Source organism: Colobus angolensis, unplaced genomic scaffold, assembly GCF_000951035.1.
Source record: "Colobus angolensis palliatus isolate OR3802 unplaced genomic scaffold, Cang.pa_1.0 Scaffold113, whole genome shotgun sequence".
Taxonomy (NCBI): Eukaryota; Metazoa; Chordata; class Mammalia; order Primates; family Cercopithecidae; genus Colobus; species Colobus angolensis.
The window spans coordinates 2,021,125-2,039,799 of NW_012112364.1; the positions used below are offsets into that span (position 1 = coordinate 2,021,125).

Below are 18,675 nucleotides of genomic sequence, written 5' to 3' on the forward strand. Positions count from 1 at the left end.
CATAAAAAAACTACTTGATGATAATGCAACCAAAGAGAATGAAGCAGAATAAGGTGTGAGTAACGGACAAGCAGTGGTGAAAGGCCTGGCAGCTGAGCATTAAATTCACAAAAATTCGTAACTTAAGTATAAACAACTGTGGGAACTATGGTTAGCAAACAAAAAAATGTAAACATTGACAAAGTGATGATGATGATATTACTAATGCTGCTTGTAGATTGAGAGGTTGGTAGGGGAAGAAGTGTAAGAGCACTAATTTCCTCATTGTTTATAATAGGGAGGTAACTGATATTATTAAAAACAGAAAAGTGGATTAAAATGTCCTAAAGTGCTCATTTTTTTTTTTCATAATGTCTTTCCTTTAATTTTAAGGGGCTCTTTTAGAAGTTACTATTTCTTTTGGTAGAAGAAACATTTGTCTGAAGTTAAAGGACTTCAAAATTGTACTGTTTTATGAATTAAATATAAAACTAAATAGAAAGCATAAATGATCCCATTTAATTACAAAGATTTTTGATATCTTTCTATGCAGAGAGAGGTATGTGGAATGATATACCCCTATGGCTACTGATAGTATTTCTAGGTAGTAGAATTTTGAGTTAGGCTTTGCTCTTACTTTTATTATTTATTGATTTATATTTTTTTGGGACAGGGTCTCCCTGTCGCCTAGGCTGGAGAACAGTGATGCGATCATGATTCATTGCAACCTTTGCCTACCAGGCTCAAGCAATCCTCCCACCTCAGCCTCCCGAGTAGCTGGAACTACAGGCACGTGCCACCACGCCCGGCTAATTTTTAAAATTTTTTTGTAGAGACAAAGTCTCACTATTTTGCCCAGGCTGGTCTCAAACTACTAGACTCAAGCGATCCACCTGCCTCAGCCTCCCAAAGTGCTTGGATTACAGGCATGAGCCATCACACCCAGCCTGCTCTTATTTCTATAATTTGCTATACTACTTAATTTAAAAATACATAGGAATGTGTGTCATTTAAAGAAACTTAACAATTCTTGGAATTTTAATTAGTTCTACTCACCAATAGCTTTGGTATAATGCCTTGCTCCAAGAAGCAGTTCAGGGGCTCGGTACCAGAATGTAACAACCACTGGATCCAAATCTGCTAAAGGCTTCAAAGGTGAATTAAACAATCGGGCAAAGCCCATGTCGGCTGTAAAATAAAAAATAAAAAAAAATCATGCTAAGTAAATGGTTTTTACAAATCTAACCAATTAGTCTAATTTACCATCTTATTCAGTAAGATGAAAAATGTGAATTCTAGGGGAAGAAACCAACAAAACACCTTATCCATTTTAGAAGTCTACATAAAGCAAGTTTGAGAGCTCCATTCTCTTCAAATTACTGTTACCCAGTTCTTCAGTGGGGTTATAGTCAAGCTCTGCTGCCTGAGGTCAAGGGTGACCTTGCTTCTCTGGGCAGATTTTTCTTTCCATGTGTCACCCCACCGTTAGGGACAGGGTTGTTGAGCTGCATTTCCATTCTTAGTACTGGTCACAAGCACCAGGAAATGGGATCAGTTAGAGTAAGGCTTTCCATTATTTGCATCAACAAGCCTGTTCACTAGTGTAATTAATCAGAAGTTGACTATGCAGTATTTTAACACCATTATTTCCCCCATTACTTGGGTTGAATTTCACTAACTTAATTTTAAGGAATCACAGTATTTTTTTTTAAAAAAAGCTAGGTAAGACTTTAAAAGTCATCTAATTAAATGACCTCCTTCTCTAGATGAATATGGTTCAAGAAGTTAGGTGATTTGACAAAGGTCACAAACTCATACCTCAGAGCTAGAACTGAGATTAAATACAGTTCGTCGTGGCATTTAACACAGTTTAACATGTAGTGTAGTTATTCGGGCATGGCTGTTTATCCCGCTATACCATAATCTTTTAAAGGCAAAAATTGTGTCTCTTTCATATCTACCCCAAGAGTATCACATACAGTTGTCATTACACATAGCTTTTGCCTAATACATGTTGAATGATCATTCTTCATACCACCTATTCAGAAATTTCAAAACTCACCCACCATTTGATAAGTTTAGTTCTGTTTTCCTAAAACACATTTTTTTTAATGAAGTAGGCCTTCCTTACTTTAATCAACTTAATTACGAAGGTAAAAAAAAAACAAAAAAAAACCCAAAAGTTGGCAAATAATTAAAACTATGAGTAAGATTACTAAATACTGATTTACAGAAGAACTAGTATTTCTTCTTAAATGTGAATGCGTTAAGATGTAGTGTTTCCCAAACCTGCCAACATCATATACATTACATAGAAGTATAATTCCAAACTAGATTGTTTTAGTGTATTACATAAATTTTCCCTAAATTATACAGTAAAGAACACTTTTGTAATTACTGTTCGGCTGGCTCTTTTCTATTTTGCATGCTTTGAACTTACATTTGAATTTGATGCCACTAAAACGGACTGGAGAGACTCCTTTAAAAGCACATGTAAAGACTTAACAGGCATTTTTGAGGGCACTACGGTGAGTGCTGACAGGGTCTGCTTCTCAAGGAAAGCCAAACTTGGAGTACGTTAAGGCCATCAAATGTTTTCATAACTAAACATTTGCAAAGTTGTATCAAAAACAGAGTATTTTAAGAGTCTAATTAGAAGTGGAAAGTGGGATCTGGGGGGATTTATAAGGAAGAGTATTAGAAGGGTTAAGAACACACATGTGTTTCTTTGTTGGTGAAGTGATACAAATTAGCTGTTACTTCCAATTTACATTAAATCTTGTGATCAGAGGTTACTATTAACTTTGTTACAATCCTGATATCTTTAAATTAATACAATTTAAACATTTCTTCTACACATACACAAAACAAACTAAATATATGTTGACAAACACAACTTGGAAATGACAATGAAAAAATAATCAGATTAAATAAATTTAGTTGTATCCTTACAGATTATCAGACCAGAAGTGGGTAAAATTTTGCTTTGATATTTAAGAAAATAGAGCTATCAGAAAATATGTACAGAATGCCCATTAATTTTTTTTTTCCCATCAGGCAAAGGCCTACTACAAGACAGTCTTGTTAGAACTTAAGGTTCTGTACCTATCCAGCCTCATGGTTTTCCCTAGAGTTTGTATTAGTAACTCCTAATCTAGACGAGGTCAACAGAGGCATATGTGCTCATCTAATCTGACTCAAGCGAACATGACTGACAGAATTAGCATGCTGGATGTATGCCCTTGTGACTAAAGGTGAGGCTGGCCTCTAACAGAGATAGAAGCCCCTCACCTCTATAGGCTATTTTTAATGAAAGCAGAGGTTTCTGGGAAACTTGCACGGTTTCATAATTAGAATGTTTCAGTCTTTAGGAGTGTCTGACACCTTTCAAGAGTGTGAAACATTTTTCACTTTTATGCATACTCTTTAGAAATGGCTTCGATCATATGGAACTACATGAATATATGCATATTACAGCAAAAATTAGAAGTGATATAGCTGCCTGCAAAAGTTTTAAAAGAGTGCTACACTGTGACTTAGCAAAGATATAACATACCAATTTTTACTCTTCCTCGCTCAGGACCTTCACCCATAACTAAAATATTAGCAGGTTTCTGTGGAAACAAAATAGTGTTTTTTTTCAGTAGACAGTAGTGGTTTCTTTTAAATAGACAATATGCCAATATAACACAAATCCACCTTTTAAAAAATCTCATTTATTCAAAAATTAAAACCAAATACAGGAAGTCACCAAAGAAACTGTGCATGTATATATGCAAAGTGGTATGCAAATTTCATGAAGGCCCAGATATAGCGTGCTTTTCTCCACAGAAGGCTGAGGCTTTTCTTGGCCTTATTATCAGTCTGTTTTCACTACTGGCAAGCATCTCACAAAGTCATGTTGTGGTTCCTTCTCACTCTTTCAAGTACATAAAATGTCTTGCTCTGACTTTAAAGGAAAAATGAATCGAGAAAGATGATTTAATACCAAGTAGCAAATTAATTACAGGCAAGGAATCACCAGAAATCCTTTTTTGGAAATGACGAAGTATGCATCTACATTTAAATAAATGAATTACTGAGGAATTTAACAAAGTACTTTAGAAACAAGTTAGTAAAGTAATAGGAATTTTTCATGACAGGAACAGTTTTGAGGTTTTCATTTTTAAATGAAAAAGTAAGCTAAAATTTAAAGTAAGAGTTTACAAAGGTTTCAGTTTTTAAGTCTTTAAAACATATACTGATTGCCATCTACAGTCTTTTATGGTGGTATCTACTACACTAATGAATAAAGGCTGCCCTTTCTTCAGGAAAGGGAAGGAGGAGCAGAAGGAGTAAAGCGGGGATGAGGGGAGAGAAAGCAGAAAGGAAGAAAAAGGCAACTGGTTTACTCCTTACTCACTCTACTATTCTGCTAGTTACTTGATTTGACTTGAATTTTACCAGTCTGCTAAATAAAAGTGAAACTAGATTAGAACACCTCTTCAAATATTGACATAAATCACTTTAAAATCAAAGACTGTAATGAAGTCTGTTTATAGTGGTAACCATTCCACAGGCTTCTCTAACCATATAGTGTGATGGCCCCTAAGCTATTACTGCCAACGTTTAATGTATAGTATACTAGCCTATCACCTACCAAAGATAGTTATTCCCAGCCAAAAAAAAAAAATAATAAAGTATTGCCGAAATGGCAGCATTGACATCTCAGAGGTTAAAAACTCCCGCGATTTTTAAAGATGAGTCCAGTAGGCACCAGAGAGGTTAAATGACTTGCCCTAAGCATAATCAGCAAGACTGGGTGGCAGCAGAGTCTGCCCTGTCTTTGAATAGTCTGGGGCTCCCTTCCTAATTTATCATCCTGAAAGTAATTTTATGTAGCAATTTTTGGCATTAATATGTACTGCTGTAAATAATAATAATAATAATACTGATGTTTTATTCACAAAAAATCTCAGAACCTCTATCACTACCCGCCCCGCCCCCCAAACACACACACTTCTAACCACAACACTAACAGCAGTCCCCGGGAGCTACACACAGGTGCTACCCAGGACAAATAAAACTGTTTTCATGCACCACGGTAATCAATCAAGACTGGTTAAGTCTCTGTGGTCTCCTAGGGCCCAGCCTACTTCAGAGAGAAACCAGATTTCTGACATAGTGCAAACTGTTGAAGGCAGAGAAAGGCTTTCCAAATGGAATCAGGCAACATTTCTATTTGGCTAAGGGGAAAAGGCTTGCTGCCAATTCACAATGTGGACTCAGGAAGCAACTTCCATGTTTATGCTAGAACTCTCCTCTCATGGTTCTTCAGAGCAGGACTCCCTCAACAGCTGTTGAATACACTCCCTACTCTTTAATCCCATTTTGAATCTCTTCCCTCAAATTCATCTTCACTTCTGCTGCCAGGGTCATTTTCATAAAAGACAAGTCTGATTATGTTACTCTCTTGCTTAGAACCTTCCACCTTCCACATGGAAAATTATTACAAGAAGACTAGGTAAAAACAGCAGAACACAAAATGATATATAGATTGTGATTAGAACTAGGTAAAAAAAAAAAAGTTCCTGTGAATAAGGACTAGAAGAATAAAAATGTAGAGCCATAGAGATATGAATGAACCTTTTCAAAAATGTCTTTGCTTTCACTATGTTTTATGATGATTATTAAAATATTATTTCGGTTGGGTGCAGTGGCTCATGCCTATAATGCCAGCACTTTGGGAGGATGAGGTGGCAGGGCTGCCAGAGTCCAGGAGCTCAAGGCCAGCCTGGGCAACACAGTATGACCCCACCTCAACAAAAAAATTTTTTTTAAAAATTAGCCAGGCGTGGTGACACATGCCTGTAGTTCCTGCTGAGGTGGGAGGACTGCTTGAGCCTGGGAGGCGGAGGCTGCAGTGAGCCGTGATCATGCCACTGCACTCCAGCCTGGGCAACAGAGTGAGACTCTATCTCAAAAAAACAAAAACAAAAAAAGGCCAGGCACGGGGGCTCACGCCTGTAATCTCAGCACTTCAAGCGGGTCACCTGAGATCAGGGGTTTGAGATCAGCCTGGACAACATGATGAAACCCCAAGTCTACTAAAAAATACAAAAATTAGCTGGGCGTGGTGGTGTGTGCCTGTAATCCCAGTTACTCGCGAGGCTGAGGCAGGAGAATCACTTGAACCTGGGAGGCGGAGGTTGCAGTGAGCTGAGACCAGGACATTGCACTCCAGCCTGTGTGACAGAGTGAGACTCCGTCTATAAAAAAAGAACACCTACTTCTACTTTAACTTTGATTGGTCCTCCCCCACCCCTGCACAAGGTCCAGTCCTTATGACGGGATGCTTCCCATCATCTGCAACCCTGCCTTCCCTGCTTCCCACTGCTCCTGCTGCGTGTTTGCATGTTTTTGCCATTATTTGAATAGACTGCAACCTTTCACAACTATGTCATCGCTGTGCCATTTTTTGTCCCTAACCTTTCTTCTGCTCTAAAATTGGATTTTTCCCCTCTCCCTTAATGACAGAATACACAGACATTCTCTCAATTAAACAATTCAAACTATAAAGCTGTACACAGTTTAAAAAGTCCCTTTTACCACCCATGCCTCCTTTACCCTACGCCAAATCCCACTACCTTCTCCAGAGGTACAAGCTGATTAGATTGCTGTGACTGACTTTTCTATCACTGGAGTATTCAATCCTAAAAGATTCTCTCCATATCTGGCAAAAGCACAGTGAATACATGCACATGTCTCTCCTCTGTCCATCTGAGATGGAGTGGAAAAGATCTCACACACCATCCTTTTTTCTCCTTCCCTCTTTTTAAACACATTTTCTTACTCATTCAGCAGCTGGGACACAGTTCTGAAAAGCCCTGGGATGGGTGGTATTGGCTTGGCACTCGACAACGGGGAAAATCCCTCTCTGGCTTTTCATTTCAGGTTTCTTTTATTCTAGACTTACTGGACTGGTCGAGTTCTAAATCTAAATTTGACCACTGGTGGGGGGATAAATAGTATCTTTGTCAAGGTCCAACCTAGTCTTAGAGTTTGGGGTCCAAGCTCCAGTTAATAATTAAAAAATTACTTTGCTAGGTAACTCACTGCCTACTGCGCCATCGGAAGCAGATTCTACCTTACCAGCATCTCACTTTTATCCCAACACTCTCTCTTAAGTGAATTCTGATTCCGTTTGGGCACGGTATAGTCATAAACAAAAGCCAGTGGTCTTGATGGGTCCCTCCTCATGTTACTTTCCATTAGCACTGCATATGCCCCAGGGAATGACAGTATGATTTAGTAGACAAATCCAACTCTAAATTTCTTCTCTTCTGAATGTAATCTAATGGGAATTCCAAGAGAAAAACACAGGAAAGGCCCTGTCACGGGTTCTGTTTTGTTGTTTAATCAGTATTAAGACTTCGAAAGACTTGATGAATACTTTTTGTTTTAGTACTTAATGTCATGTTGAAACAATATTCTACTCACCCAAAAAACTAATTTCTTGGTTCCTTCTCTTCCTTGTCTATCAGTAGCAGAATTTGGTAGCAAGTTTTTAAGCTCTAGCACCAAAACTTTACATGAAGTGATTAGAGGTAACTTTGGTAAATAATCTCTGATCTTTTATATGCTATCAAACATAATCACCTTAAAAGAACATACAGAACTTTGCTCGTGACATTCTGATGAGGCATATACTCCATTAAACTGTACTTGTTGCCATGGAGATCAGAAATCCTACATGACTTAAATTATAATATCATGGCAACATCTTCAAGTACAGCAAAGCCATGCACAAAAATAATGATAGAGCATCCTCGATTGCCAGCTGAAAAACGATATAAATCAATGAGATACTATTGTTTGAAGCAATGGGTTCCCTTATCTAATTGTTGTTTTATTTATCCCAGGCTTTTCTTCTTGTTTTTGCTGCTGCACTCCCAAAAAACTCATTGATATTTCCTAAAGCAGATGTTCGTATTGCAGGGACAACCATTCTGGCAGAAGCTGTCTGTTCTCCAGCATCTGCCATGCTGGAGGAGAGTGCACCAATGATTTTGGCATACACCAAGGAGAGCAAATAGGTTTCGTTTTAGGAGCCAACTCTGATGGAAAAATAAAGAATTCAAAAAGCTCTATCTTGAACAAGACAAGGACTGGGTTAAGGAAGAAAATGCCAGCATTTATCAGTTATCTGACATAGGAAGTGGAGAATGGTGGCACATCTGCCAAGTTAATGGCAATAACTTTATTCTAGGGGTGAAATGAAGTCTTCAGATATTTACTAATGTATGAAGGCAAATTGGAGATTTTGAGTCAATAGGAAGTTGATTCTTGATGGATCTCTCCATTAAAAGACGACGACAATCCATAAGAAACTATATTGTCAGTGCTTTTCTCCGTCATTTGTCCAGAATTAAACTTCCACAAAGGTGTAAATAACACAGCCTGGTGGTGAACCTTCTAGTTACTCTATGATTATTTCATACAATACACACTGAAGGGAGTGACTGATACATCTTACATTTCAAAAGTCCTATGAGATTCAAAAGCCAGCAGCAAAGTCTTAAACAGACACATATTCAGTAAGTTTTAGAAATTGTTTTACTGAAATCTTCTAAGGAGTTAAGTGATAGAGATAAATCTGGAAATCCAGTGATGGTATCTTTATAATACAGTTTTTCATCTTTTTTTCAGGGGTATGAATTTTTTACCTCTAATACTAAAGTTTACTCCAGTATTACTGCTGAACACCTTTAAGCTCAAGGAGAAATTACCCACTTCTAGTAAAGTTGTTTCTTGCCTTCCTGTTTAAATTTGAAAAAAAGCATAGAATTCTTAACCAATTCTGTTTCCTGATAAAAACAACATGAATGTTAAACACCTAACTTCATCCTCTATGGTCAACAGTCCAAATACTATCCATTCATTCTTATGTTTACTGAATTAAGAGGCACTGAGGATCAACAGAGACACAAACAGTTCCTGCCCTCTAAGAGGTCATAGTCTAGACTAAATGGGTGAGATAAATTCAGGAAAGGGAGAGCTTCACAGACGTGGCTGCCTGGCATCTGAGAAACGGAGTGCCTCCAGGACTCACTGACAGCTTGCATGCAAAAGCCACAGAGCTGGGGCTGCACCCTCTGTTGGGAGATGAAGGGAGCACTCAGAATGTGCCACACACTGGCAGTACTCAAAAATCACAGGGATATCAACTAGTTTTGGACTTAACTAAGGTTTCAGGGGGATGAAAGGGGTTCCCTGACTGTCATCTTCAATGCAAATCAAGGTCTTTTATAAAACAAGAACTTCACAAGAGTAATAGTGCTAATAAAAGATGGCATTTTCTTTTTATAATTCCCTCATATTTTCCTCCAATCCATTCTAGTAACCCTATTTCATCTATTCCTAGTAAGACCAAGTTAAACTAAAATGGTCTTTCATCAATGGTCTATCATGAAAAGTATTTAAAATAATAAACATTGTTCAGATTAGTTTTAAATTAGTATCCTTAAAATCCAAGGTTTTTTTCTTTTTCTTTTTTTTCCTGCAGATATTATGGGGTTTTGAGTTTTTAAATTACAAAATTCTTAAGCTGCCTACTTTAGGCAACTGAAGCATAGCACAGTAGTTTAACTGCTAAGAGATCAATATGGGACAGAACCTTCTATTTTCACTGACACAAAGATCATTTACTTCTTGTAGCAGAGCCTAGCACAGGTAATATTACATCCTTAACAATGCAACATGGATGTACAGTACACAAACTGCATGGCAATACAAATATACTTTTCAATTTCTGGGCACAGATACAACTTACTTCTAATAAAGAATGTGTACACATATTAATATATGTGTGTATTTTTTAATAGATAGAAATGGATTTTTTCATATCTGATTCATTAATTGCATTTTTGCAAAGCTGTAAAATTTTATAACAGTTTAAACAAATTCTAATGAGTCAAATAAGAAAAAAGAGGTAACTAAGTTGAAGACTAGAAGGCTGAATAACATCTAGGAGACCAAATGCATCTTAAAGGAGAAGTATCAAGGCGCAGAGACAGTATCAAAAAACTTTTAGCTTTCAAAATAGTTCCTTTCTTTCATTATTATGAATTTAACTTGATTTATTTAAAAAGTGAACATAGCTTACATTCAAATCTGAAAATCACTCTAACTCCAATTATTATTCTAAACAATGCTAATTTATAGATTTGGTAATATACCAAAACTAACTGTGCTTTGTGTACTATCTTCCCAAGTATTACTTCCTTGACAAATCTAGATGTTTGTGTATTACTTTTACTAACTATACGGTATTCTTCTATTAACAGACATTTGGTTATGCCACTCCCACCCCCTACTTTTGGCAGTAACCCTAATGATGTTCCCATTGCCAGTGTAAAATTATGCTCCCTGCTCATCCCCCAAAGCCCTGATACATGCACCGTATAATTTCCTTGGAATAAAATCTCAAAAGTAGAATTATCAGATCAAATCATGCTAACAGATTTACTGTTCTAAACCTGGACTTTTAAAAACTTTTTAAAGGTAATAATATCTCCTATAAATCATATGTTATCCGTTTACAGACATCTTCATTCCGTTCTACAGCCACAGATGCTCCATTGCGTGCATATTTTATATCATAGTTTACTCAGTGTCGTATGCTTGCATGCTTAAGTGGTTTCCAATATCTTGTAATTAAGAAACAATGCTGCAATGAGCTAACTTTGTGCACGTATGTTTACACTATTGTGGTATATTTTTAGTGTCTATATCTTAAGAGTGATAGGCTATCTTTTGGTGAGCCTGGACAGTGAGCAGGCAGTGAAGCTGGGCACCATCCTCTCTTCATCAACTCCAAAACATAGTGCACTTTGGGTTTTCAAGAGATTTTTGTGTTTTGTTTTTTAGCTTCAAAGGTAATACATGCTCAATGGATAAAATTCATAAGATGGAGAAAAGCACAATGAAAACAAAATCACCTACGATCTCTGAACTAACAATGATCACTTTAAACATTCTGGTGTAATCTTTTTGTCTTTTTTTTCTCCTTATAAAATTTAAAAGATATCAAACTAAATATACTGTTTGCATCCTTGTCATTTAGTATTATATCATTAAAATTTTAATCTGGAAATTACTCTTCTGATAGAATCTTTACAAAATTACCTTTCTGACATGGATTTACCATAATTTGTACAGCTCGTTTCCTATTAAACATTAAGGAAGTTGTTCCTAGATCCTTAAATAAAAAAAAAATGCCTTGAAAACATTTCTGCATGCATCTATCAAAAATTCCTAATATTGCTGGGTAAAGATTATAAACATTTTTAAGGTTTTCGGATATGTATTAACAGATTTTGTAAATTCAACATTATCATTTATAGAAATAACACCATCAAGTATAATAAAATCAATCTGTAAAACCAAAAGCAATGTACATTTCATATCTACATCATATAATTTTATTAGCTTGATATATAATGTAACATATTTTAATTTGCATACCTTTCATTGGTAATCATGTTATGACTTACTATGTAGTTTTGTTTTATTGACAAGACTTTTGTTATTAAGCTAACATACTCATCTTGATTCTCTATATTCTAGATAGTAAAGGCATATTAAATTATTTTTGCCATTTTCCTAATATACTGCTTTTTTCTTGCTACTAAATCATCTTATATTTACATTTCATATTCTATAAGAGTGTTTTTACGAGAGTTTTTATATTCAGCCTATTTATCACATCTTTAGTGATATATGTCAAGTCTTAAATAGGAATTTACCACCTGCTGTAGCTGGACTAAATATGCTAAGTTTTTTATATGCATTTAATATACTATGATCCATATGGGCTAGACAATAGTTTAATGTACAAGTAATAACAAAAATTTAATTAAAGCAAGAAAATTCTTCTCTCTACTTCTGATGATAACGAGCAAGGCCCTTCTTTATTGTGAAATAGCTTCTAGATTCTTATAAGTTCTCATAATAGCATGAATCTATTCATGAATTTTTTTTTGAGACAGAGTCTCGCTCTGTCTCCCAGGCTGGAGTGCAGTGGTGTGATCTCCGCTCACTGCAAGCTCCGCCTCCCGGGTTCACGCCATTTTCCTGCCTCAGCCTCCCGAGTAGCTGGGACTACAGGCACTCACCACCACACACAGCTAATTTTTTGTATTTTTTTTTTTTTCAGTAGAGACGGGGTTTCACTGTTTTAGCCAGGATGGTCTCGATCTCCTGACCTCGTGATCCGCCCACCTCGGCCTCCCAAAGTGCTGGGATGACAGGCGTGAGCCACCCCACCAGGTCTATTCATGAAATTTTTTTAACACTTCTGATACTTAAAAAAACACACACAATCTTTTTTCTCCTCTAGAACATAACACATGATTTTGTAGGAAAGTTAATTTTCAAATACAATTAAGAAAATACAATTAGCTACTCAAATTTAACTACTTTTTTGATAAATTCTTTTGTTAATATATTTACACTGTAATTTATTTTCACTATTTTATAGTCTGCTTTTGTCTGTAACACTGAAACATTAAACTTGCCAAAAAAAATTTTTAATGACTACATAAGAGTTCACCTTTTCTATGTGTCATAATTCACTCAATGAAACTATTCTCTAGTTGTTAGACATGTAAATATTTTATAATTTGTAATTAGTACCATTAGTTCTGTGATGGCCATTGCACTATTCTTTGTAATATCTTTTTTTTTTTCACAGCTTGCATATTTATTGAACAAATACTACTAAAATACCTAAAATACATTGGGTACTTGTCACGAGTGCATCAGTAAAGATCACATTGTTACAAAAGCCTGCATTTTCAGCAGTACACAACTGCAACTCTACATAAATGCCACAGATGCAGAATACTGTTTTCTTGCTCTATTTACACAGCTGATATACCTATTCTAACGAAGGAGGGGGCGGAGGAATGCACAAGAAACTCAGGCCAATGGGGGAGCAAGAAGAAAACGAAGAAGTGCAGTGCATGCGTCATCGGTGTTTAACAGTCAGAAGCGAAACAACAGAACAAGGCCAGCCCTGTCAAAAGAGGAGCTAAAAGACAGTTATATAAAAATTAAGGTGGGCTTTCAGACTGGCTAACACAACAACATTCCATGAGTAGACAGTATTTTATTTTTGTTTATCCATTTTGTTGGGAGCAAGGACAAAAATGTAAATCTACACCTTGCTTATCAAAATTGCCAAAAAGAGTGCTCTGCCTTTTAAAAAAGCATTATGATTTTGTAAAGACCTTGTTTTCCAACTTAATATTTGGAAAAGGTGTCATTTTCATACTCCTACTCAGATGCCAGTGTTTTGGGTTTTTTCAGGGGGAATTTATTTAAAAAGGTTTTGCTCTTTTTTTCCACAAATATCCTTTCAAACAGAAAGAACCCAGAGAGACACCTCAAAGTGCCTGTAAAATTACTGCTTTTCTTTCTCTAAGTCAGGCAGGCGAGGCTACAGAAAGGAAGAGATTTGGTAAGTAAATTACAGTTTTGTGATTGCTCCTGCTACCGTGACTGCATGTCCGTGAGCGCCAGCCAACAAGAAAATCGTCTCTCACACTCCGGTAGCATTCGCTCAACCTACATCACTGAGGAAGAAAGCCACACTGAAGACACAAGGAAAACAAGTCAATCCAGTCTAGAGAACAACCTTCAGGGAAACAGAGTATCAACACCTTCTTAGAACATGGAAATAAAAAATAACTCCATCAGCGCTATCTCGCCAAGGAGCATGTTCAAAGTCCAAAATAGCACCATCCATCAGTGTCTCAGGTCCTGTGGCAGCATCTGAGTCACTTACCACAAGGAAACAATGAGTTTCAAACTACTTCTATACATCAAAAGAGTACATGGATAAAATAAAGAGCTATACAAACAACTGATGAACATACACTACAAGGTTTGTTACATCTAAATGAAAAAAAAGGGGGGGACTCTCAGCCTCTGCAAGTAGTAGTCAGGAGCTGTGTGAGTAAAAGGCAGGAGTGGACCGGTTGTGTGAGCGCGGTGGGAGTCTGAGCTGTGGAAGACACTGTTGTAGCGAACCAGGCCTGAAGGTCCACCTGTCAGGGCTGTAAATGTGGATTCACAGTGTGAAATTCTGAGCGTTTTCACCTGAGTCAGAATGATTAAAAACTGGTTTGATGATACCTATTTGTCCACGGTAAATTCTCTAAAGCCAGGCTCAGAGTCCCATAGTTTCTTCTTATACTTGATGATTTACACAGAAAAAAATCCCATATATGATACCATGACCTCATCAATACCCATACACCGTACGTAATACAAATGGAGGTGTTACGATTAAACAAAGGGGAGGTAACTGATTCTTGGGGAGCGGAGTTCACTGCTGCCCAGTGGAGTCAGGGAGGCAGCGTTTGTCTCATCCTTCTTCTTGCGGTTCAATTCCTTTGGGACAGGAAGTCTTCCCTTTGGAAGCCTTCCCTCCATGTTCTTGTTTGGAAATGGTTCTTGACTGACCCAGACAAAGAGTTCTGGGTAATAAACCATTTTGAGAATCTTAGTCTTGGGCTTTTATTCTCCCTCTCTTCAGTCCAGGGAGACCAAGAGACAAAAGCCCTGCTCCCTGTTCACTCTGTCTCCTCTCTACACTCGGCAGGAATCGGCGGTTGGGGGCCCCATCGGCGAGCAGCCAAGAGGCGTGCATGCCCCGACACCCTGCACCTGCACCCCAGGCGCCCTGCTCGCCGTGCTGCCCCCACTGCGCCGCTCTCTGTAATATCTTTAAGAAAGTTTGTTAAAAGATTGTTATATCAAAAGGAATGAATTTTTTTTTTTTTAATTCTTGGTAATTATTGCTTTCTAGAAAGGCTGTAATTATGTACATTCCCATTAACAATATATGAAATTGAGATATACGGCCTTGCCAGCATGAAAGTTTGTTAAAAGATTGTTATATCAAAAGGAATGAATTTTTTTTTTTTTAATTCTTGGTAATTATTGCTTTCTAGAAAGGCTGTAATTATGTCCTAGCAGTTAGTGTTCCTTCATTCATCCAACACAGCAAAGGCCAATTATGTATCAGGTACCATTCTTGGCATGTCATAGTGGGTAACAAAACAGACGAATCTATCACATAAGGAAGACAGACATTAGAAAATGCAAACAAATACATGTTAAAAAAAAAAAAACCTACCAATTATGATTAGTACAATGAAAGAAAACGAGAATTAGAATAATGGGGGCACTAGTGTGTACAGGATGGTGAGGGAAGGTCTCTCTGAGGTGACGTTTAAGGATTGAAGGATGAGAAGGAACTAGCCAGAGGAAAGGGTTACTTATGTATGTGGTACCTAAGCAGGTGTGGACAGAAGAACTTTTCAAACAGAAGTTAAAACAAGAAGGCTCCGAAGTGGTAGATACCTGGTTTTATTCTTGAATAAACCTGGGTTTATTCAAGAAGGCATTTGTGGGTATGGCATAATTCACAGGGGAACACTGGTAGGAAATGTGGTTGCAAAGATAGGCGGGGGCCAGACAGTGCAGGGTCTAGTTGCAGAAAAAATGCTCCTTTCATCTTTAAAAGGAAATTTCATTGAAGAGTTTTAAAGAAGGGAGTTAATGGTTTAACAACAACAACATGAATGTTAGTTATGTACCAAGTCCTCTACACAGATTAATTTTACAGATGAGATGACTAAGGCTAGAGAGCCCTCAGCTGAACTGAGAGTTCATACCAGCAGTTCATACTGGCTCATCAGTAGCAGAGCTAGGGTTCAAATACAGGGAGTGTGGGTCCAGAATCCGCCCTCTTAACTACTGTATTATACTGTCAGTGCACTGTCAACAACTGAGCACTACTACTTAATAGGAGAAATGGCATCTCCTACATTTCAATGTGTAAATTTACTAATAAAATTTAACTTTTAAAAAATACATGTTTCTACACACAAACTGTGTACATGTATATTAAATTAACTACATCATTTGTGGTCTGACTTGTGGTTAGTCTTGGTGTTTTTCTAAATGGCTTTTATGATCTATTCTTTTTCTAATATGTTCAAAAAGTTTTTCTGTTTTAATGTGCCTTTCAAACAACTGGTTTAAAGCAATATGTTTCTGCCTATTTGTACAATTCCACATTATTCTAATATTGGGGTGTTTTAATTTGCAATGAATGTATACATTTCACTCAAGAGTCTCTACTTTCAAACTCTGTATTAAATAGCACATTTTTCAACTTATGCTAACAATAAAATTTTTAGTTTTCTATTATTGTGTTCTGAGATTAATGTAGACTTGTACTTTTGTCAATACTTACCATGCATATCTTTATTTCCAGCACACACTGAACTTTCCTAGACACACACATTTTTGAGTGGTTATTTGAAAAATATACTCGCTTATATATCCCTAAATGCCACGTAACCTATTAAATTACACTGCTGTAATCTATAATTTTTGCTCATTCTTTATTTAAAAAATTTTGTCATAATCTGATGCAAAATGTCAAGGTATGGCCAGGCACAGTAGCTGTAGCTCATGCCTGTATCCCAGCACTTTGGGAGGCAGAGGCGGGTGGATCACTTGAGGTCCGGAGTTCGAGACCAGCCTGACCAACATGGTGAAACCCCATCTCTACTAAAAATACAAAAAATTAGCTGGGCATGGTGGTGCGAGCCTATAATGCCAGCTGCTCAGGAGGCTGAGGCAGGAGAATCACTTGAACTTCTACCTCAGAAGGTGGAGGTTGCAGTGAGCCGAGATCATGCCATTGCACTCCAGCATGGGCAACAGGGAGAGACTCTGTCTCAAAAAAAAAAAAAGTCAAGGTACACTTATTTCTATTTCTTTTTGTACAATTGGCAAACTGAAGAGACCATTAGTTCTCTGCTGTATTTTCACTACTTTAATCCTTCTGCTATAATAAAATATGTTTCAGTCTTTTGAAATAAACTATATCTGATACTATGATGATAACTTCTATATTCCAACAGACACAGGAGACTTCAGACTGGTAGTTCACCAACTTTCTTCTCCCCCTAAATATTGAGGATTATGATGGATTTCTTCAGAAGATGAGGAAATACAGTTAGGTGATTAAGAATAAAGCTGAAAAAATCAGGAATGCCACTAGCTATTAGTTATGTGACCTTAGCCTCCATTTCTAGTCATCTATAAAAATATGGATAAAAATAATGACAATCTAATGTTGTCAGACAGACTAAAAGTGACTTACATGAAAGGCTTTAACAAGATGCTTGATATATAAAAGTCCTAAATATATTATAATGATAATTAAGATGGCAGCTCACACTATAATCTGTTAACAATGATTCACTACTGCAGTGATTCTTAAGTAAAAAACTTCTGGGGCTGGGGGTTCAGGGGATGGGACTCATGCATGATTGGATAAGGCTCGCAAGATGAACTTTCTATACCACCCATGAGATGCCCCTAATTGTCTATGATCAGTTTCTAGCTTCTAGTCTATGCCTTAAAAACTATCAGCAACATTTCTTTAAAAATTAAACAAAAATAAACATTTCTTATAAAAAATCAAAAGATAGAAAAGCATACAGAAAGTGAAATTTACCTGAAATCCTACCTCACAAAGTTAGATCATTATAAACATTTTGTTGGACACCGTTTCAGATTTCTCGAAATCTACATTTTTTACATGTAATATAAACATCTTATCGAGGCTCTTTTGATTCCTGTTTTTGTTTACTCAACAGTGAATAAATCTCTTGGACTCTCTCTCTCTCTGTATACATATAGAAATTGGTTTAGCAGTTGGATAGCACTACTGCATTTGTCCTGTTTTACTTAATCAATCTCGTATCATGACTGTTTATTTCTGAGCCAGAACTGTTTCAGAACACTGTTAAATAACAGTGGTTCTAGAACATCAGAAGTATATAAAAGCTGCTGGTTTGGGACATAAGATGAAACGGGATATATACTTTTGATGCTTGGAAGTTTCCTTTTCTTATTTAAGAATTTCAACCACAAATGAACACTGATGTTCACCAAATATTGAATTTTGTGTTACATTTATGACTACTAAGATAATCATAAGGTTATCTACTTTGCACTATTAATAAGATGAATTTTGTTAAGAGGTTTCCAAATATGGAATCATCCACACATTCTTAAAATGCACTTCACTGACTTAGACCTTAAGTTCACCTGGAATTTATTTGCTAATATTTTATTTAAGACATATGCATAAATATTTACAGATGATAATGGTTTAGGGTTGTAGGCATTTTCTTTATCAGGTTCTATGTCAGTGTTATGCTTTCTTCCTATAAAGTTATTAAGGAAATGTTCCTTCTTTTACACAAGTCTAGAACAATTTACATTATGTAGGATTATTTGTGTGAGGGTTTGAAGCAACAGTGAAACTATCTGCATTTTGTACATTTCTTAGAGGTAGTCCTGTGACAAATGTCTTTCTTCCATAGTTACTGATATATTTATTGACCTTTTCTGGGGCCAGTTGTGGTAATTTGTACTTTATTTTAAAATGCTCACTTAATCCAGAGTTCCACAGAACATCTAAATAGCATAATAAATTACTAAAATTGAAATGATAGTCAAAAGTCGTCCAACCGACCGAGTGCGGTGGCTCACGCCTGTAATCCCAGCACTTTGGGAGCTGAGCCGGGCGGATCACAAGGTCAGGAGATTGAGACCATCCTG

The 18,675-nt window shown here is 36.7% G+C and overlaps 1 protein-coding gene and 1 pseudogene across 5 annotated transcripts in view; both read right to left on the reverse strand.

Moving 5' to 3' along the window:
- CDK8 (cyclin-dependent kinase 8) overlaps nucleotides 1-18,675 on the reverse strand; it is a 152,070-nt gene that overhangs the window by 20,639 nt on the left and 112,756 nt on the right. For all 4 annotated transcript variants that reach the window (XM_011958551.1, XM_011958543.1, XM_011958522.1 and 1 more), the window contains 2 exons: nucleotides 3,536-3,593; nucleotides 1,036-1,167 (listed from right to left, as the gene is read on the reverse strand). In XM_011958551.1, coding sequence (XP_011813941.1) covers nucleotides 1,036-1,167; nucleotides 3,536-3,593 — 190 coding nt within the window. The remainder of the gene's footprint in view (nucleotides 1-1,035; nucleotides 1,168-3,535; nucleotides 3,594-18,675) is intronic.
- LOC105523983 lies at nucleotides 14,311-14,726 on the reverse strand (annotated as a pseudogene). Its single transcript, XR_001003684.1, has one exon. The product of XR_001003684.1 is annotated as a neuronal regeneration-related protein pseudogene (transcript).